This window comes from Montipora capricornis, chromosome 14 (assembly GCF_036669925.1).
Source record: "Montipora capricornis isolate CH-2021 chromosome 14, ASM3666992v2, whole genome shotgun sequence".
In the NCBI taxonomy this organism is placed as follows: Eukaryota; Metazoa; Cnidaria; class Anthozoa; order Scleractinia; family Acroporidae; genus Montipora; species Montipora capricornis.
This window is the reverse complement of record NC_090896.1, coordinates 49,288,853-49,311,352: the sequence shown is the minus strand read 5'-3', so window position 1 is coordinate 49,311,352 and position 22,500 is coordinate 49,288,853. Positions and strand designations below refer to the sequence as shown.

General features: G+C 41.7%; 1 protein-coding gene across 2 annotated transcripts in view; it reads left to right on the top strand.

Moving 5' to 3' along the window:
• LOC138031253 (uncharacterized) overlaps nt 1-22,500 on the top strand; it is a 40,952-nt gene that overhangs the window by 15,397 nt on the left and 3,055 nt on the right. Inside the window, exons 1-7 of one of the 2 annotated variants that reach the window (XM_068878944.1) lie at nt 5,250-5,359; nt 12,714-15,490; nt 15,641-15,829; nt 18,419-19,055; nt 19,748-20,644; nt 21,523-21,834; nt 22,203-22,500. The exon at nt 22,203-22,500 is cut by the window's right edge and continues 3,055 nt beyond it. In XM_068878944.1, the coding sequence (XP_068735045.1) occupies nt 12,758-15,490; nt 15,641-15,829; nt 18,419-19,055; nt 19,748-20,644; nt 21,523-21,834; nt 22,203-22,477 (5,043 nt within the window). In that variant the 5' untranslated portion in view covers nt 5,250-5,359; nt 12,714-12,757 and the 3' untranslated portion in view covers nt 22,478-22,500. Of the gene's footprint in view, nt 1-5,249; nt 5,360-12,713; nt 15,491-15,640; nt 15,830-18,418; nt 19,056-19,747; nt 20,645-21,522; nt 21,835-22,202 lie in introns of those variants that run through there. The other variant, XM_068878942.1, reaches the window with a different exon arrangement.

Below are 22,500 nucleotides of genomic sequence, written 5' to 3'. Positions count from 1 at the left end.
CGCGGTAAGGAACTTATGCATAGCTTATGGACTACCTCGTCAATCGAGGTTACGAACTTAATTTCCTTAAAACCCAGATACGACGTGCTTCTGACATTTCACGGAACGACGCTCTTAAACCCAAACCTAAACAATAGACAGACACTGTTCCGTTTGTCATTACCTATAATCCCGCTTTACCTAACATATCCCGTATAATTCACAAACACTCTAACGTGCTTTATTCATCTGGTCGCTGTAAAAATGTTTTTACTAATCTCTCTTTAGTAGCCTACCAGCGTTGTAAAGACATTATTGACATTCTAGTTAGAGCTAAATTGCCGGAACCTACTGACACCGACCAATCTAGGTCTCCATCCGGCTCGTTTCGGTGCAATAAAACTAGTTGCACCGCCTGTCCTTTTATTGAGGATGGCCGTAATCAATACACTTTTTATAGTACCGGACAAACCTTTAAAATGAAATCACATATTACTTGTGAAACCCCTAATGTTATTTACATGATTCAGTGCACTAAATGTAATCTTCAGTACATCGGAGAGACCAAACGTCGTCTTAAAGACCGTTTCAATAAACATTGGCGACCTATTATAAACCCCTTTTGTAGTTATACCCCTACTGCGGTTTCACGACACTTCCTGACTAGTGGTCACGCGGAGGAGCACATGATCCTTATACCGCTCGAACAACTGCACACTAGTCGTGACTCCATCAGAAAGGCTCGTGAGGCATTCCTCATACACAGAGGAAAAACGCTGGAGCCTGCAGGCCTTAACAGAAGACATGAAATGTAATTTAGTTTAGCTACCTTTTTATTTTCTTTTGTTTGTTTTACCTTGTTATCATGTATTATTATCTTTCCTCTTCTTTATGCATTTCCGTTTTTATTAATTTTACACATAACGTAGCCTGTTGATGTCATTTCCGGTAAATATAAAGATCTTGTAACAAGCGTTTATCCATTCAATAAACCTGAAGAAGGCTGGTGTTGGCCAGCCGAAATATTGTAACAACGCCTATATTCACGTTGTCTTGACCAACCTTTGTAGTATATTTTCTATATATAAAAAAACAACGTTTGGTTCCTTTCATCCAAGTTGATGAAGGTCGAATGGCCACCTCGAAAACATAAAAATGGCTGACCTTTTGACAGTTGGCCCTTCGTCAGAGCGAATTGAGGAATTGTGCGTTGCATGTGTGAAATTTACGTAGGAAAGTGGGGAGCTATGCCGTTGGTGAAGACATAAAGGAAAAGCGTTGAGAGTTGAGAGATGCAACTCAACGCTGCTTTCCATGTTTCCTTGGTGTAAGGAATTACCTCAAATTGTTATGTCAAAGGGAGAAGTGATTCGGAGAATAGACCCTTTGCATAAATGGCAATGTACATCCTAAGCCTCACATTCATGTGAAAGTCCTTTCTCTTGAAACATAAGTACGAGGCTAAGGATGTACAAAGTACTGTTATTCAAATTTAGGCCCCATATATGCAAAGGGTCTATTGAAATGGCGCGTAATGGGTATTGATACAATTTCGTTTTTTCAACATCACGGAGGAGTGCGCAGAAGCGATTGACCAGTTTCCTCCTTGGGGAGGGAAAAGACTTCATGCCTTCTCAAACACGTAAATGTAATCACTTTGAGACTGTTCAAACTTTTTGAGCATAACTAAATTGTACCAGTTATTCAAGAATGAAACTGATCAGAACTTCGTTTGAGTTAATAAAAGAAAGAATGAAAACTTCAATTGCTGATGTTATCCTCGAATTTTGTTTTTCCCTAAAAATGTAACACGTGCGTGCACAGAAAGACTGTAGCGGGTCAGTTTTACTGAGGGCCCAAAGATTTTACGAAATCTTATCCCGAAAAAACACAGCGCACAGAGAAAGAGACATGAAGAAAGGAAACGACACTCCAAAAATAAGGTGGAGCGTGGCTAAATATTTTCAATAATCAAAGATTCAAGGCTTACGGCACAGGTACCCCAAACTCACGGAGAATCGTTGTTGCGAAACAGAAATTTTGTAAGGGTTTGTATGGGGATTTTACCGATCGTTATTTAGGGCATTAAAATAGAAATAAAAATCCGCCATACATTTTCTTCCAGCGATTTGCAATGTTTGCTCCCCGGCGATCCCAGAACCCTTTGCGTATAAACAGGGATCCCATTACTAGCAACTCATTCATGAACAGCACCTCTGGGGTAACCGTTTTGTGACAGCAACTTCTTAAGTTCATCCAAAGACGATTGTAACAAACGAGGCGACGAGCAAATGCGGAAACAACGTAAAGTGAGAGTATGGATCAGATTTACTTTGTATTTTTGAGAAGTGAACGAGTCCCATTTAATGTAAAGACCAGTGAAAGTTTTCTTTCGAGAAATTGATGTTGAAAAAGTATGATTATGACGTTTGATAAGTACATCAAGTGAAAGTTTTCTTTCGAGAAATTGATGTTGAAAAAGTATGATTATGACGTTTGATAAGTACATCAAGAAACGGGCTCACATTATTTTCTTCTTACTACAGAGTTTGAACGAAATAATGTGATCCCGTTTCTTGATGTACAAAGGCGAAAGGTTCAAGAGTAATTCAGTCCTTGATATGCGCACGCACTTCAAACCTACTGAAACATTTCAACACAGGCTTTTCTCGTGCCACCCACCAGGAGTCCAAAAGGCTTCGTCAAAGGCGCAGCTCTGAGACTTCTCAGGACAAAATCCTCTAAAATATTATTTGAAGAGCTCATCAAAGACTTTAAATGACGCCTACGTGAAAGAGGTTATCCCAAGAATCTTGTTCAATGGACCCTCTTAGAAGCGCAATTTAAAAACAAGAAACTGGCACTCCTTTAAAAACCACAGGAGAGCAAACTGATCTTGCTTTTCGTTACACAATACCATCCAGCAGTGACGAACTCGAAAGAAATCCTCATGAAAAACTAGCAATTTATAGAGCGACAACTATTCCTAACAGAAATCTAAAAAAACCCGTGTCTCATATATTACAAAAAGAGGGCACTTAATCAAATATATACTCATGAGAACCAAGTTACAAAACTGAAAGGCTAAAACACACGTTAGGGAGTCGTGTAGGCCTGTCACTCCGGCACACTGCTAAACTTACAACCGAGTTTAACAAAGTGGAAAATATGAACAGATTCAATTCCTATTATATAATATATAATAAGGGACAATCACGCATCATTTCGGTTTCAACACTGTGATTGCATGCAAATGCTACATCTAAGGTCAAATGGATCATGAAGGTTGGTTGAAAAAAACTAACAAGGTGTATTCCAAATCAACTGTTGTAATTGACGACGAGGTTTGGACATCATGCTGTGACGTCATGACCAGGATCGGGATTAGCCGATAAAAACGTTCGGGATTTTGAGATGAAGGGAACATTTTGGTCGGGATGGCGGGATTGAAGAACCCTACTGATTACCCTTAAACAGTGCAATAAAGGTGAATTTTTTTGCATGTATATTACTAATAAGAAATCGCATGATTTTCCTTCACGAAATTTGGAATAAACAAGCACAAATTGCACTCGCCCGTTTGAAAAAAATTAATCATGCTTATTTATTCCAAATTACACTCGAATTTACAAATAATCTGCCACTTATTTGCATATTATTGAAAAGAATAGAGCAAAGTAGGTCTTCCGTTGAAAGCCCTCGGTAGCACGCAGAAGAGTCTTAAAAAGGGGACACGTACTGTAAGCTTTTGCAAAAGTGGAGTTTCAAGTGAACAGGAAAGGATAATTGGGTGTAGGTAAACACGGTTGTTGTGCTAGTCACTGTGCGTTGACCGTGACAATTAAATGTCCGGAATAAAGCAAATGTATAATGATTTTATTCTTTAGTTTGAATAGCAAACAAACTTCGAAATAAGGCTGTAGAAAGAAATTCTCTCTGATTTACCATTTGACTGAAGTTACGTCTTTGAAACATTTCACTAAGATCGCCGGTACCACCCGCTATTGGATCCAACGGAATGCGCGGCGGATGTCGTGCCTAACATTTCATGCAAGAAAAGGTTCCTCACAAAGAACGGTAACCCATTCAAGCACGGTTTAAAAAAATACATCCAAGTCCTCCCAAAAGGAATCGAATCAGTGAAGCTGCTAATCCTTGCGAATATGCGGGGAAATCGTAACAAGAGTCAATTGAAAGATTCAGAGAGTATGAACAAGTACAGAAATGCGCTCGTTTAAGAAGCCTGTTTTTCAAATATTTCGGGTTCTATTACACGCAAGGCATTTGCTTGACAATGGACCCAAAAAAAGCAGTAAGTCGATTTTGGCAATTGTCGTTTTGGTTTGAATGATTCGAGCCCGCTTTATCTGAATTTGTAACGTTGCACTCGTCGACGCTCAAGATTGGGTTGAGAGTAGAAATTGGTGATTCTCTTGAGAAAAGAAGTGATTTCCTTCCCTTGTGTCTTACAAGCTTGAAGTGTAGGCGAAAACGTCGTCAATCATCCATGTCTTTTGCAATCTCGTACCCAGAGTCCACGGGCTTTTTGGCCAGCGGATGAGCGCCCGCAGAGAATCTGGGATAATCGACTCCATTTTCCCAGAAAACGTGGGTTCCGGTCTTATTACGTATGCTTGAGTTTAACCGGAAACAAAAAAGAGAGAACCGTAAACAGTAGAAATGGCGGGTTGAAAGTGCTCGAGAAACAAGAATTTTAGCCTTACACACAAAGAAACTGGAGAAATGATCATTGGCTTGCTGTAAGAGCAAGTGAAGATGAAACCTCTGACGCTTTCGGAATGCTATCGTGCAAGCAACACGATCGACAAATTTTTGTGGAAACGACACAAATGATTTGATGTTTCCGTAATTCTGAGTGGCTTCGACAAGGCCTTATTCCACGGATTTCTCTTTAAAGTAACAGTAATCACTTTTTAGCAGCGTGGGAAAATTCCCGTACGGCATAAGACATAATTCAAACCCCGTGGTTTTTTTATTTTTGTGATTTATATATTTCTGAGGTAGAAAAAAACAAACAGCACTGAAACTAGTTTTAGATTTTGAATCTCCCTCCAAATTCTGGGGCTTCCGAATTACTTACCGACTTCCTGTCGGACTGCCATTGTTACGCAAGCGGCCAATCAAAAATATAGTTCAAGTCGATTATCCCAGAGTCTCTCTGGGCGCTCACCCGCTGACCAAGAAGCCCGAGGACTCTGGGTACGAGATTGTGTTTTTTGCAATTTGTCTGCCGATATGCTAGCTGCATAGGGACCTTCCCATAGTGCACTTCATTTGCTCGATAAGCTTCTATAAAAGCGGAAGTGATCGATTTCTGCAAGTTATAAAGTTATCAGGAGGACGTTTTGCAGTAACCGAGGTTAGGGAATTGTCTTGGTAAAGTTTATTAAGATTTTTAAATAAGTGGCGAGGAGGCTTAAGAACTCGTTGACTATTTGTTGTTGAAACTTTTCCCCCAAAGCTGAAGTAAAGTGCTGCTTTGTCATGTTATAGACTGTCAGGTTTATTAAGAAATCCTTAAGTGCTTGTAAACGAAAGAGACTTCCAGTGATTGGTTTAGTTCTACAAACCTCTGTATTGCAATGTTGAATTTTGTTATGCACTAGCTAGATAAATATACTGTAGAATGAATGCCCGGCAAGCAATTGACAAACATTCTTCATGCATTAATTCTATATATTTGCGTTTGGAGGTAAAAATGTGACGTTAAGTAGCCGAGGGGAAATAGCAGACAGTTTCATCAATGATATCGTTCTTAAACTAGGTTAAAAAAAGGATAGCGGGACAATTTATCACTCCATCTGTAATTTTAATATTTTAAATAGAGCAATCTTTGTTTGCACTAAGTGCAAAGGAAATGCGGAAAGCGATTAACTTTCAACAGTGATAATAATCGTATGCAAACCCAACAGTGATTGTACTTTAATTAACATTAACTGAAATCTGGGTCAATTATTGTGTCAGAAAACCGTGGGGAAACAAGACTGGGCATGGATTGCTTAACTAACAGTAATAAAGTAATTGCCATTATTGCCATTCTAACTTTGTCAAGCCGCAATATAAAGCAACAACAGTATAAATTTTCTACATTTATCATTTACTCTTCTTTTGCCAAATCTTCATTTACAATTAAGGCAATTTTAGCTGGCAAGAGCCGTCATCTAAAATAAGAGCCGTGACACTTATCACAAGTTTAATAGGCTAAAGGCGCTAATACACTGTGCAATTTTTCGTGCAACTTGTTACGCAACGCCATTGCGAGATTATTTCCTCGAATCATTGCCCGATATAACATACCCTTCAAAAAGGGTTGCGAGACCAGTTGCAGAAACCGTTGTGGAAAGTAGACTTGAGCTCTACTTTCCGCAACGGTTGAAAGGAACTTTTTAAGCATTGCGCAGTGTAACGTCTGTGCTGCAACTTGTGTTGCAACGGTTTCCTTTTACTTCATGAGATCATCGAAACGAGACAACTTGCACGAGGCGTTGCTAAGTGTAATACCCTGAGACAACTTGTTTCGTGATGCATGTGCACGTGAGAACGTTTGTAGAACAAGTTGCATGAAAAATTGCACTGTGTAACAGCGTCTTAAGAATCATCAAGAATGCTTTCCGGTACACTTATTGCACCATTCCTCACTATTTTGTACCATAATTGCGGAACATTCTCGAACGTTTTCATAACAGTGACAAAATCTGCATTTTTCCTTAGGGATGTAAACATGTGTGCTCTTTTCAGACATTAACTGCAGTCGAACTTCGACTATCCGAGACTTCCCTCTGATAAGGAATCTTTGAAAATACTCGCATCTTCCGTGACCGTAAACTCCGATTTGAAGTTTTGAGAATTCCACTTGCCCAATGGAACGAAACTTTCCCATCCCGCGCATAACTCATTCAGTGCGTATCAGCTTAATTGCTTCATTTCCAAAGAACTGTATTTTTTGTCAGTGTTTATTACTTCTCTTAGATGATACGAGGGCCATGATTGGTCAATTTAGCAGGCCTTACTTTACACTACGATCTGCTTGACTTCATGTTTTGCTCTGCATCTCGATTAATTTTCCGAGAGGTATTATAAATATCGAAGAAATATCAGTACATTCCTCATTTTTCTAAGGCCGTACTGAACGATAAGGCCTCTTTTCTTTTCTAGTCAGATTGAACTGGAAAATGTGGTTAACGTTAGAGAGGTATTTACCAACACGTCTGTAACTGCCGCGAATTATTTTATTGTTTTGTACGTTTCCTAGTTAAAATCTCAGGATGTCCAATACGGCGAACGTAGATGAATCTCGATAATATATTCAAGATGAACAAAAGAAGCTTTGTGTTGCTTGCTTCCTGACTTGTATCACATGACTTCGAGTGCAATTTGGAAGAAATAACCACGAGCAATTTTTTTCAAAGACAAACAAAACGAGAGAGTGCAATTTGTAGTAATCATGTGATTGTTTATTAGTATATATGTTGTCGTTCAAATCCGGGCTCAGGTTGAATCCATTTTTACCTAGGTTAAATTGGTGATCCTCATTTCACCTAAAAGCTCTGTCTTACGCTCTCAACACATCTTCGAAATGTTTCGTATCATCTTAACGGTTTCTCTATTCATACACTTGTGCATTCAGTCTCAACATTACAATATAGTAAGGAAACAAAGAACAGTACCATACACTTACGGGTACTCGACATCGGACCCTCCTGATACATACACCACTACACTACAATGACGAACATACTCAACCCAACACACTTCTTTTAATTATTTACTTTTCTATAATATGTCAATTGACATCCGCGTATAATAACCAAACTAAGGCTAACCTGACCCTAATTTTTCTCTAGGCATAATTTAGGCTTCTTAAAAAGTTTCCTCAATTCATCTGAGCATGTATTCAACCTAGAGAAAATGAGTCAATAAGAATGGACAAATTTCTCCATGTATATTATAATTATAAGTGCCATTAATGATTTCTGCGACACTCACATTTTTCTCGAGGTATGAAAAATTTAAGGGCTACCGGATCGTAATGCACCAATCACCACTCACCATCCTCACAACCAATCACATTACTTTTCTCACTACCAATCACAGCACAGATCAGAGCATCACTACATTCCTTCGAATAGGCCACTTTCAAAAATACCATGATTCTCTTAGTTTGCCCTTCAAAATTTTGCATAAACATTGTTTTTATTTTCTGTTGGGCAACAATGTAAGCATTCTCGTTCCCAGATCCCATCATTTCTCTTAGCCGCCGGGGCCTTCGCATGAGAAAACGAGGGGCTCTGGAGACACAGGATTTGCAGTCCCAGATTCTAGGACTTCATGGAGTTCATATATGAGTCGTCAATAGTACCAAACATGGCGGAGCTCAGAAGCATTACATTCGAAGAGTCTCTTCTCAACTGAGAGAATGTGTCCCTTTGTGTCGAACAGAAAGAAGCAAAAGGTAATAGTAGTAGGCCTCCGTCGGTCGGTGTCGACCATGGATGATGATACGCCCTAGTTGGATGCCGGGCTGGTCAGGCCAATCCGGGAGCGATAAACTCTGCCACAGTGGATGCAGGTATGAGTGGTTGCCGGGTTGTCTCCAGGTGTGCGCGCCTTCCGTCTGGCTCTCTTGTCCTCTGCCAAGTTCTGGATCTTCTCTTCGCCCATCTTCAACTGTTTCTTCAGCACACTGCGCCATCTGCTGCAGTCAGCTGCTGTGCAATCCCAGCCCTTAGTGGTGATGTCCAGAGCTCTCATGTCACGCTTTCAGACATCTTTATAGCGCAGCTTGGGTCGGCCAACACGTCTTGTGCCAGAGGCTAGCTCGCCGTACAGGATGTCCTTTGAAATCCGGCCGTCTTCCATCCAGCGACATGGCCGAACCAGCACAGCGTGAACATTGTGGGGAAGCCAGCGCGTGCGAGAACCTCAACGTTTGGCACTTTGTCGCTCCACTTGATGTTGAGGATGCAGCGGAGGCAACGCATGCGTAGGTTGTCCACGCCTCGCTGCCGTACAGCAGAGTTCTGATGATGCAGGCATTGCATACTGCCGTCTTGGTCGTGCTTGTGAGGTTGGGGTTCTCCCAGACACGTGCGGTGAGCCGACCAGGTGTTGTTGCGGCCTTCCCTATGCGTTGCTTGATCGCAGCATCGAGGGATAGGTTGTCACTGATTGTGGACCCAAGGTAGGTGAACTGGTGTACAACGCTGAGTTCGTAGTTGTCGATGGTGTTGACAGGTGGCGTTTCCACACCCTGGGCTAACACGTTGGTCTTTTTCAGGCTGATCGTGAGCCTTAAGTCTTTGCAGGCTTGAGAGAACCTGTTCATGAGTTCCTTAAGCTCTTGCTCTGTATGCGAGGTGACGGCAGCGTCATCAGTGAAGAGCAGGTCTCTGGTGGTCATCTCACGTACTTTGGTCTTTTCTCTCAGTCTGGCAACGTTGCTCAAACAGTCCTTCTGTGGCAGTCCAAAATGCATGCTTCATAAGCAGGGAAAAACGCTCACAACGCTCATGATGTCAAAAGGCTCAGATATGCTGCCTTCGTATTGCACTGTAGCCTTCATGCTGTCGTAGAAGGACCTGATCATGCTGTGTAGTTTTTGGGGGCATCCAATTTTCACCAGGATACCGAAGAGCCCTTTCCTGCTGACCAAGTCAAACGCTTTCGTCAATGAAGGCGATGTACAGAGGCTTTTGTTGTTCTCTGCACGTTTCCTGCAGTTGTCGAAGGGAGAAGTTCATGTCCACTGTGGAATGCCGCACTGGGACTCGGGGTAGACACGCTCTTTTACTTGTTGTAGGCACGCTAGGACAACTCGGGCGTACACTTTGCCTACAATGCTCAGAAGGGAGCTGCCTCTGTAGTTGTTACATTCACACCTCTCGCCCTTGTTCTTATACAGGGTGACTATCTTGGCGTCTCTCATGTCTTGTGGCACACCTCCCTCTATCTAGCACTGACAAAGAACGTCATGTAGTGGCTGTAGTAGAGTGGTGTTGCAGCGCTTGACTAGATGGCCTTGCCGAGTTCTTCGAGTGTTGGTCCAGCGTGTAGTTCTTTCATGACAGGCAGTAGATCAATGGCGTCGAGTGCAGAAGTGACAAAGACGTTTTCTCTGGAGTATAACTCTGAGTAGTGCTTTACCCATCTCTCCATCTGCTTGCCTTTGTCAGTGATCACTTCCCCGGTGGACGATTAATTTGAAGGGCACTGGTTTTCTCTGAGTTGGTCCAAGAGCTTTCTTTATTCCTTCGCACGTCCCCCAGTTGCCCGTTACTGCTGCATTCTGCATGTCATCACTGAGCTGTTGCCAGTATTCGTTGGTACATCGTCTTGCTGTCTGCTACACTTTGCTCCTGGCCGATCTGAGTGCTTGAAGGGACTTCTCAGTTTTGAACGCTTGTATTCAGCCAGGGAAGCTCTCTTTGCTTCGATGACTGGAGTCATCTCGCTGGACTTCGCGTCGAACCAGTCACAGCTCTTATGGGTCTTCCTTCCAAAGGTTGCAAAGGCTGTTTTTTGAATTGTCTCTCGGAGATGGTTCCACTTCTCAGAGGCAGAGTCGTGCGGCTGTTCTGCAGATAAGGCGTTCTCCAGAGATATTGCAGACTCCTCGACTTTCTCTGGGCATTGCATCGTGGTTGTGTCGATGCGGGGCTTCCCCTTCTGTTTGGTTCGATGGAGCTTTCTGGAGTGAAGCCTTAGCTTACAGCGCACTAGAGAGTAATTGCTTCATTTCCAAAGAACTGTATTTTTTGTCAGTGTTTATTACTTCTCTTAGATGATACGAGGGCTATGATTGGGCAGACTGTAACAATCGGGGTGACGAACAAATTCTAATGCATGCAGCGATAAGCCAAAGTGCGGACTAGGTTTATTTTGTATTTACGTGGAGTAAAAGAGTCCCACTTCATCACCCATTTTTCTTCAAAATCACACACGAAAGTGTTCGCCAAAACAGGACCAAGTGGAGAGCCCATTGCGACGCCATCAATCTGGTCATAGTATTGCCAATCTAAACAAAATGACCCTTCTTTGTTGCAAACAAGAGTAAATTCTTTAGGACCAATCGGGGTAATCTAGTCTACTATTTGGTTCCGGTACGTGGACGATACCTTTACTCTTTTCAAGAACAAAAATGACGCTTTGAGTTTTTTACGTTACCTAAATGGGAGACACAACAACATTAAATTCACAATTGAGTTTGAACAAAACGATGAAATTCCATTCCTTGATATCCTTATGAAACGCAATCGTGACAGCTCCTTCTCAACATCAATCTATCGAAAGAAGACATTCACGGGTCTTTACACCAAGTGGGACTCTTTTACTCCGCGTAAATACAAAATAAACCTAGTCCGCACTTTAGCTTATCGCTGCATTAGAATTTGTTCGTCACCCCGATTGTTACAGTCTGCCCTAGATGACCTCAAGAGGATTTTGTTACTTAATGGCTACCCTATGGGAACTGTTAAATATCATATGAATGATGTCATTGAGAAACATCAAAATAAGCCAAAAGATCCTGTACAAACAGTTCAGAAAAATGAAGTTCTTATCGTTCTACCTTTCTTAGGTCATCACAGCAAACACCCCACAAAACAGCTGAGGTCTTGTATGAACAAATTCTATGGTATTTTCAATGTCACAATAGTTTTTCAGAACACCCGAAGAATCAAGTCTTTCTTCCCTTACAAAGATAAACTAGCTCCTTCCTTCAGGTCAAAAGTAGTGTACAGAGCAAACTGCTGGAATTGCAATGATTTCTACATAAGGAAAACGAAACGCCGATTACGTGAAAGAAAAACAGAACATTTTAAAGCTCTAACTACAAATTGTCACGAATCTGCAATTGCTGATCATGTTTTCTTAACCAACCATAGATTAAGTGGGATCATTTTGAAATATTAGCAACTGGTCGATCAGACATACATTGCAAAATTAAGGAGTCTCTGTTGATCCGTGATCCTAAGCCAGCCTTAAATGAAAACGTTGGCAGTGAGAAACGTTATCTCTATTATTAGGATATTCTTGTCGTTTTATGTCGATCAATTTTGTTAGTTCCCAGTCCGTACAGTTGTATTTTTGAATTTAAAATTATCTGTAACTGAATAATAATCACTTCTGATGATGTATGTTGCAACATACCAAACGTTAAGTTTATAAACGTTATGCATTTCAAGCAAATGTTTGTAACCGCTGTTTGCGTTTTATTCCTATTGAAACTAAAATGGCCCAAGTCAAAGAATTTTTAGGATAAAGGAACGCGCAGTACAGGGCTAAATTGGTTTTTGAAGATAAGTAAAATCAAGACCTGAACATAATTCCAATAGATTTGAAGATTTGATACAAAACTAATGTAATAGCCGGACACCAAAACATTTGGTTTCATAATTGTTTTTTAATATTAACTGAGAGCTTGTTACATTTCAACCAAACATCATCATTGAGAAACTCGTCATTTAGTACAGATTGTACTGACTGTGCTTGGGTATTTAAGTGTGGGAAGGAAGGCGGAGGGGTGGCTATCGAATATTGGGCTTTTAAATGTGTGAAACAATGAAGCGCGTGCCTTTATTGGACAGTGAACAGTCCATAGCTAAACATAGTTGAAGGGGGGTAAGGGGTGACAGATATGACTATGAATGACGAATTAACATAAAATGAACATTACCTTAGGAAATTCAGAACCAACTACCGATTTTATTTCACAGATGAAACGGCGATTTGTGTCGGTGCAAAGATTGACGACGAGATCATGAACCTGGAGCACTCAGAGGAAAAACTAAACAAACTGAAAACAGAATTTCCCAAAATTCCAGAGGTCTTTATCAAGCGGGTCCTTCGTTGCCATGATGTTGCAGCAAATCCAGAAAGTCTTGAAATTGTTCGTAAAGAACTGCGGGGATTTCAAGGTATTCAGACCCCACAAGGGAGAGGAGGAGTCTTTAAGAAACGGCCAAGTGCAGGACAGAGAGAGGTACCGAAAGGCGGATCTATAGCAGAATGCGGAGGGGACCTTGCAGGACGTCATGTAGGTGACCAGAAACGCACAGACGATGCTACTCAAGAGGAGTGTAGGGCAAAGATTGACGATGAGGTCATGAAACTGGAGTACTCAGAGGAAACATTAAACAAACTGAAAACAGAGTTTCCCAATATTCCAGAGGTCTTTATCAAGCGGGTCCTTCGTTGCCATGATGTTGCAGCAAATCCAGAAAATCTTGAAATTGTTCGTAAAGAGCTGCGGGGATTTCAAGGTATTCAGACCCCACAAGGGAGAGGAGGAGTCTTTAAGAAACAGCTAAGTGCAGAACAGAGAGAGGTTCCGATAGGCAGATCTATAGCAGAATGCGGAGGGGACCTTGCAGGACGTCATGTAGGTGGCCAGAAACGCACAGACGATGCTACTCAAGAGGAGTGTAGGGCAAAGATTGACGATGAGGTCATGAAACTGGAGTACTCAGAGGAAACACTAAACAAACTGAAAACAGAATTTTCCAATATTCCAGAGGTCTTTATCAAGCGGGTCCTTCGTTGCCATGATGTTGCAGCAAATCCAGAAAGTCTTGAAATTGTTCGTAAAGAACTGCGGGGATTTCAAGGTATTCAGACCCCACAAGGGAGAGGAGGAGTCTTTAAGAAACAGCTAAGTGCAGGACAGAGAGAGGTACCGAAAGGCGGATCTATAGCAAAATGCGGAGGAGACCTTGCAGGACGTCATGTAGGTTACCAGAAACGCACAGACGATGCTACTCAAGAGGAGTGTAGGGCAAAGATTGACGATGAGGTCATGAAACTGGAGTACTCAGAGGAAACACTAAACAAACTGAAAACAGAGTTTCCCAATATTCCAGAGGTCTTTATCAAGCGGGTCCTTCGTTGCCATGGTGTTGCAGCAAATCCAGAAAATCTTGAGAGTGCGCGTAAAGAGCTGCGGGGATTTCAAGATATTCAGGCCCCGCAAGGGAGAGGAGAGGTCTTTAAGAAACGTCCACGTGTAGGACAGAGAGAGGTACCGATAAGCGGATCTAAAGGAGAATGCGAAGGAGACCTTGCAGGACGTCACGTAAGTGACCAGAAGAGCACAAACGATGCTACTCAAGAGGAGTGTAGGGCAAAGATTGATGGCGAGATCATGAACCTGGAGTACTCAGAGGAAACACTAAACAAACTGAAAACAGAATTTCCCAATATTCCAGAGGTCTTTATCAAGCGGGTCCTTCGTTGCCATGATGTTGCAGCAAATCCAGAAAATCTTGAGAGTGCGCGTAAAGAGCTGCGGGAATTTCGAGATATTCAGACCCCACAAGGGAGAGGAGAGGTCTGTAAGAAACAACCAAGTGCAGGACAGAGAGAGGAACCGATAGGCGGATCTAAAGGAGAATGCGAAGGAGAACTTGCAGGACGTCACTTAAGCGACCAGAAGAGCACAAACGATGCTACTCAAGAGGAGTGTAGGGCAAAGATTGATGGCGAGATCATGAACCTGGAGTACTCAGAGGAAACACTAAACAAACTGAAAACAGAATTTCCCAATATTCCAGAGGTCTTTATCAAGCGGGTCCTTCGTTGCCATGATGTTGCAGCAAATCCAGAAAATCTTGAGAGTGCACGTAAAGAGCTGCGGGAATTTCGAGATATTCAGACCCCACAAGGGAGAGGAGGAGTCTTTAAGAAACAGCCAAGTGCAGGACAGAGAGAGGTACCGATAGGTGGATCTTTAAATGAATGCGGAGAAGACCTTGCAGGACGTCACTTAAGCGACCAGAAACGCAGAGACGATGCTATTCAAGAGGAATGTAGGTCAATTTGTGCAGATGACGAGTTTGGACCGCAGCTTCCAGTACTACCTAGAAACTTAAATAGGTTTGGTGATCCACCACCAAACAAGCCCAAGTCATGGCAAGGACCGACAAGGAAAGCCCAGGATATATCTACAAAGAATCAAGGAGAGTATGAAGGCTGTCCATCTGAAGGAGGAACCTGCAAAGATAATTATCAGGGAGTTTATGACGACTTGCGCTTGATTGTAACTCGACTCGCAAATTCACGGATTAAAATTGCGGAAAATGGAAAAGTTGAAGAAGATTTCGTTTTTTCTGGCAATAAAGTAGGCATTGAGAGGGCACTGAACACTATTGTGGCCGGTGTCACGTGTAAAACGATTGATATCAAACAGCCTGGGCTGAGGAAATTTTATGCCAGTGGTAAAGGAGATCTTCTGGAAAAATCGATAGAGAAAAACTATGAATGTGCGATCCATGTCCAGAAGAGCTTTGACTCGAAACGAGAGGAAGGTAAAGTACAAGGTACTCAAGCAGGCTCGGACTCCACAAGCAGTGATGACGATGATGAGCCAGTCACTAGTGGTGATGATGATAATGACGATGAGTGGGAAGCAGTTGTAAGTGAAACTGATCGATCTTCTTTCGCCACCGAAGCTGGCCACCAAGTTTCGTGGAGAGCTGGAATCATTGAGGCTGAAAAGGTGAGTTAAGTGATTTCGGTTCCGTCGATTCTTTTGGAGCAATATAACTCAGTGGGAATTCTGCTTGAATCTCCCACTGGTAACATGCACGCGTCCAAGAAGATTCAAATTTCCTTTAGAATGACAATAATCCGCTTACTTGAACCACAGGTTGACATCCTGGTCAGTTCACAAGGAGCATGCTCTCAAGCAATCCTTACGGCAGGTGGTTGGGCGATGAGGAAGAGAGTAACAACTCCCAATATTGGTCAGATTACAGTCACTCCTGGGTTCGCATTGCCCTGCAGCCACGTGATTCATACCAACTGTAGCCCATGGAACGATGGCATTAGTGAAGTGGTGAGTTTTTAAACTACGAATATTATGACTACTAGACAACGGCAAGCAGTTTTACCGTTGTGTGCCACATTAATTCGCTCCCAAGTTATAATTTACTTTGTTGAGGACCATGAATCTGTCTCCAAAAGTAAACATGTTACGCGTCTACGAGGCATTTTTCCTTAGTAACCGGGTGATACTCGGAAAAAATCGAGTGCTACTTGCAGGAGTCGAATCTGCGTCCTTTCGATCACTAGTTCGTATGCCCTATTCGTGAGCTATATGTAGTAGCTGGGTTCTAACGTACCCTCCTCACCCACCTTATAAGTTGTGTGTGCACGTGCGTAGAATAAAGTGAGAAATTGTAGTGAAGACTACTGAGTGTGGTTAGTAATGGTAATAGGCCACTTCGGAAAATACCGTAATACTCTTTGTTTGTGCCCCCAAATTTTGCATAAGCATTGTTTCCAATTTCTCCTGGGACTTACAATGGTCCCAAGAGAAAACAAAAACAATGCTTTTGCAAAATTTGGGGGCACAAACAAACAGTATTATGGTATTTTCCGAAATGGCCTATAGGACTGAGTGGAGTTCAATACGATACAATACATACTTAATTGACCGCTCCCCATAGGGGCTTTTCAGGGCCAATGAAACACAACGAAACGACGGAACAGAGTAACAACAACAACAACTGTGATGACGACTATTGTTATCGATAAGAGTACGGGCAACGCTGAACCACTTTCGATTTGCTAATTTTTTTATCACGAGTATGATTACAGACCGAATTGAAGGACATGAAGTCCTTTTACCACTTAATCATAAAAATTACAATTTCCAAGAAAAGAAGAAGAGCCAAGTAATGAAAAAAAGGGAAAAGTTGCATTAAAAGACTGACAAAGGAGGTGTAAATTCAGTATTTAATGTCGCTCTGAAAGAAAGAAAGAAAGCCCCAAATTTAGGAGTCTGTACACTGTTTCTATGGTGATTGAAACCAAGGCTGTGATTGGTTGATTTAAATTACAACTTTGAATGTGATTGACTTATTGACCTGTCCGATAACGAAATGTCCGATAACAACTTGGCAAGTAAATTAGTGGAAAATGGGAGTGTTTTAAACCAATCACAACTGAGAAAATTGTAATTTTTATGATTAATAATGGTAATAGGACTGAGTGGAGTCCAATTAGGTCTGTAATCATAACAACGCGGGAGTCCGAGTTGCTTAATCACAAGTGTGATTACAGAAAAAAATTGGACAACACTAAGTCCTGTTACCAATTAATCATATCCTTTACATAATCGCTAGTTCTTGTCCTTCAGTAGCATTTGGAGTTATGATTGCAAGTTCGAATGAGGCCTAACACTACTGTGAAGTTTTGTACCCAATTATTTCATCAGGGATCAACCCTAGTATTGTAATTGGGCCCACACAAGGACAGAGAAAAACTCTGACCAGGGTGGGATTTGAACCCACGACCATCGGATTAGATCACCGCTGCTCTACCGACTGAGCTACAAGGCCAGAACGGGAGCTGGCCGTGGATATGTGAGATGTTATTCACAAGGACAAATTCGGCTCGGCCCAAGCCTAATTTTAGATAATCACTAGTTGTTGTCCTACAACAACTAGCGATTCAAATCGTCGTGGGTTCAAATCCCACCCTAGTGAGAGTTTTTCTCTGTCCTTGTGTGGGCCCAATTCCAATACTAGGGTTGATTCCTGATGGAATAATTGGGTACAAAACTTCACAGTAGTGTTAGGCCTCATTCGAACTTGCAATCATAACTCCAAATGCTACTGAAGGACAACAACTAGCGATTATCTAAAATTAGGCTTGGGCCGAGCCGAATTTGTCCTTGTGAATAACATCTCACATACCCACGGCCAGCTCCCGTTCTGGCCTTGTAGCTCAGTCGGTAGAGCAGCGGTGATCTAATCCGATGGTCGTGGGTTCAAATCCCACCCTGGTCAGAGTTTTTCTCTGTCCTTGTGTGGGCCCAATTCCAATACTAGGGTTGATCTCTGATGGAATAATTGGGTACAAAACTTCACAGTAGTGTTAGGCCTCATTCGAACTTGCAACCATATCCTTTACAATTTCAGAGAAAACAAAATTAATGCGTTCCTAATGTTACAAATTTGGCCATTTTGGAAAATCCCCAGTTTGGTAGGGTAAGTGGTTGTTGCTATGGTTCTTGAGAAAAATTCTGTGATTGGTGGATTAAGATAAGTGCACTTCATATGATTGGCTGATGTAACTGTCCGATTTCAGGTATCCGATTACAGCCAACTCTCCGATTTCAACCCTTCACAATAATAAGTGAAAAATAAAGCAATGAATTCACCAATCAAATTTGAGAAAATTGTAATGGTTACGATTAATCTGTTTATTCTCTCGGAATCCTAGTAAAAATGTGGATTTCGCGCAACCATATCGATGAGGTGACAGTCGGTTTGCGCTCTTCAGCATTGGTGTTTCGAGCACGATAACCCGCTCTTTCTGATGGCAAAACTTTGATTTCTGCAGGCAATGATAAACAATTTTGTGTCTTGCAATTGATAAGAAACTTCCACATTTTATAATTTTATTTCTTTTACTAAAGGTTTTACGAGACATCGTGAAAATGTGTCTTCAGAAAGGCGAAGCTCTAAGAATGAGCTCCATTGCTTTTCCTGTAATAGGCACGGGAAAATTAAAATTCCCACCCAACCAAGCCTCGAGGATAATGTTGGAAGAAGTTTTCAGCTTTTGCCAGACAAATGATTTGTCTAGCTTGACAGATATTCGATTTGTGGTGTACCAACAAGATCAGGCCCTGATCACTGCTTTCAAACAAGAGATGGCCAACTTGCAATCCAAGCATAACTTACGCCAAGAATACACGACTAACGGTTTTTTCGGGAAATTTCAATCCAAATTTGGAATCAGAACAGCAGCAAGTTCACCAGGCTTGTCATCTGAACATGGTTTGGTCGGACCAAATAACAGCAAGTACACAGGCCCCAGTATTCAAGTCATAAATGCTGATTTGACTCAGGAAACAACTGATGCAATTTTAAACATTAACAGCACCGATATGAACATGAACAATGCCGGTGAATTGAGCAAGGCTATCTTGAAACAAGGAGGGTTACAGATCCAACAAGAGTGCAGCCAACTGGGCAATCAAATTGCGGGCTCAGCTGTGATGACAAGCGGAGGCAATTTAGCAGCGCGTAAAGTTATTCACATTATTCCAGGTTTCTTTTTTTTTCTTTATATCTTCCGAGTAATGCTAGATAGGTATTAACTTCTAAGTGTCCTAGAAATGAACCTAAAGCGTGTTTACCTTTTTTCAGTTCATGCTTTGCTTTCTCAAATATCGCGTAAACCGTCCTACCCTGTTTAGAAAATACCTTGCATCTTTTGAATTCATTACCTTGGATATTACCTCGTAGCGGCGAAGCCATTTTGTTGTCGTGTTATGAGAGTGAGTAAGGTCTACATTTTTATCATTATGAAGAGACTTGGACTCCTAAAAGAAGCAATGTTATGATTTTTAGATATCCACATTTATAAACGTTACTTACTTGTGCAGTTACGTAAGTAGTAACGAAAAGAAAGCCTGAAAATTCAGCCTGAACTCAACCCTTGTGATATCCACACCCTGTGCGGGTTTATTAACTGTCACAAAATGAATAGCTAACAGTTGGCTTGATTGCTCACTGCGCAGAAGCCATGGACATGTCGAAGGCATAACTGCGATGATCTAAAAATCGTAAAAAAATTTTCTGTACTTCAAATATATATTAAGCGTGGCCTCGTGTTTAAACTGAGGTGGTGTCCGGGCCCAGTAGGATTTGGAGATCGTGAATTTACGACCAAATCCCACTCGTGAATCATTCAAAATGACCAGTTTCCGTATTTTATTTCTCTTTTCATTTCTCTTCAGAGTCGAAGGATAAGCGTCATCTTCAGACATGTTTAGAAGCTGGTCTTCGCTTGGCGGATAAACACAAACTTCGCTCTCTTTCACTTCCTTGTGCTGGCACTGGTGCTTATGGTCTGTCTGCGGCAGACTCGGCCCAGCTCACCTTTCAGGCTCTTAACAACTTCAATCTAAGCTGTCAATGGGTCAGAAAAGTGCGCATTGTCGTATTTAAAGCTTCAATGATGGAGGAATTTTTACAGGCTCATCAGAGGCATTCAGCCAGGGAAGCTGATCACAAACTTGATAGTGATTCCTCCTCAGGGCATACGAGGCAACTCAAAGAATATGATAGAGGGTTGAGTTTGACGAACGACTCATCTATAAAAATCTGCGTTGCAGGCAAGGATGCGACAAGCGTGGAAAAAGCGGTAGATTCTTTGAAGAGTGGTTTCTCCGAAGCTTGCACGACCCAGAAAGTCGAGAATGAGGCTGTTAACCAACTTTCTCGCAAGCAGATTGACTCATTGAGAAAGAAAGCCAATGACCGTGACGTAAGACTTGACATCGAGGCTGACATTGACCGCATCGTGGTCCGTGGTGAACCAATTGAAGTGACAGGTATGGTTGGGGAGATCTGGCACGAACTTAACGAAAGAAATAAGGAAATCAAGGAAGAGCAACAAGCGCTACTGGTTTCAAAGAACATTGAATGGAGTTATGAAATACTAGGGACCAAAATGGTGTTTGATTTGAAAACCAACGCGAAGTTAGAGATGGCACACGTCAAAAGCGAAGCGTTTGTTAGGGTACCTTTGAGAGCAGATGAGTTTGACATCAATTTGAAAGCAAAAACTGGTCAAGGACGGCAAAACGGGGAGACGATAACAATTCACAGAAAAGTGAAAGGATCTGACGAAGGTTAGTTAACAAATAACTTTGATAGCTCAGTGTTAACATTGTGTTAAAAAGAGAAAATATTCATGATACAGTGGAAAGGTGTAATGCTCCGTGAGAAGGATAGGATACAAGTTGCTTGGCAACGGGCTAAAGGACAGCTAAAATATCAGAGTCCTAGGAAGGATTCCAAGCTACGGCCTCCGTAACACCGGTCGTATAAACTGAGGCGCATGACCTAGTAGAGCTTCTCAGAACAGTGCGACACGTTGTCCATTCAGGACCTCTATAAACGGCCTAACTCTGCAGTGAGTTCTTGTAGCTCAGTGGGAAGAGCATCTGATCGGTATTACGGAGGTCGCAGGTTCGAATCCTTCCTAGGATTGCGATTTTTCAGTTGTCCTTTCGGGGAGAAGGCATGTTTGACATCACTTTAAAGGCAAAAACTGGTCAAGAATGGCGCAACAGAGAGAATTAATGTAACAATTTATAGAAAGGTGAAAGGATCAGACCAAGGTTAAGTGAGCAAATAATGCAGATGGCTCGGTGTTTGCAAGAATAAGATAAACATATAAACGGACTTTTTTTTTCCTTGAATCATCTTTGCTTCGAAACCTTGGGTCTTAATGTGATGTTGTAAGTTAAATTCTTTATTCTTCAAACCAGATAAATAATCTTTCTTCAATGTTAGTTTGAACTCTTTTTTTCCATTTTAAAATTAATTTCGTTAAAACATATCCGATTAATCTTCGTGATTCGTTTTGCTGCAAACGTTTTTCCTTGAATATTAGTACTTAACATGAATCGAAACAGTTTTACAATACAGTGTGATCATTTCCATGTAATTTGGAAGGGATGTATACTAATGCCGTCACTGTAAACGTTTTTGCTCTGTGTTTTAGGTATTCCGCTTCCAGAGCATTGGGATCCAATGCCTAGTGGTACGACTGTGCTCTTAGTACCATTATTCCCAGGCTCCTCTGAGTACAGACGTGTGGCGTCCAAAGTTTTTTTAACTACTCTAGCGGTCAATATTCAGAAAATCGAGCGTATTCAAAACTCGCATCTCTATCAATCTTACGTGTTGAGAAAACAAAAAATTGATCAAGACAATGGTGGAAACAATGAACGACAGCTGTTCCATGGTACCAAGGGTGAAAATGTTAAAGCTATAAACACACAAGGTTTCAACAGAAGGTTTTGTGGACAAAATGGTAAGTTCCATTGACAACACCATGGGCATGTGTGTCGGGTTGAATTGAAGCCTTTGATACACTACGCAATCTTTTCGTGTACCTTGCCTCCCAAGTTGTTTGTGTAGGATAACCTAGTAAACGGGTTTGCACGATACCAGTGTCCGCAAAGTTGCAACGAATTTAAACGTTGCGCATTGCTAACATCTTCCCCTCAATTTGTGTCGCAACGTATTGCGGTATCATCTTACGAAAATCCTCATTCAAACTCATGCCATGATCATCGAGATGTTGCCAAAAAAGGTTGCCCGGTGTGAAATATGTAGAGCAGCTTGACTCACAAGGTGAGAACGTTTGTTGCAAAAAAACCCAAATCTTTCTCGTTTCAGGAGTTATATATGGACAAGGAGTGTACTTTGCCAGAGATGCCTCTTACTCTGTTCAATACGCAACGGATGGAGCTGGGTCTCGCTACATGTACCTCGCCCGGGTCCTGGTGGGGCAGTATTGTGTAGGCAACTCCGCCATGAAAAATCCTCCACCAAAAGATACCAAAAGGCCAGAGATTCTGTATGATTCAGTTGTCAACGATACAAGCAACCCCTCCATCTTTGTTGTATTTCATGACACCCAGTATTATCCTGAGTACCTTATTACATTTTAGCAGATAGTTTGCTTTAATATTTG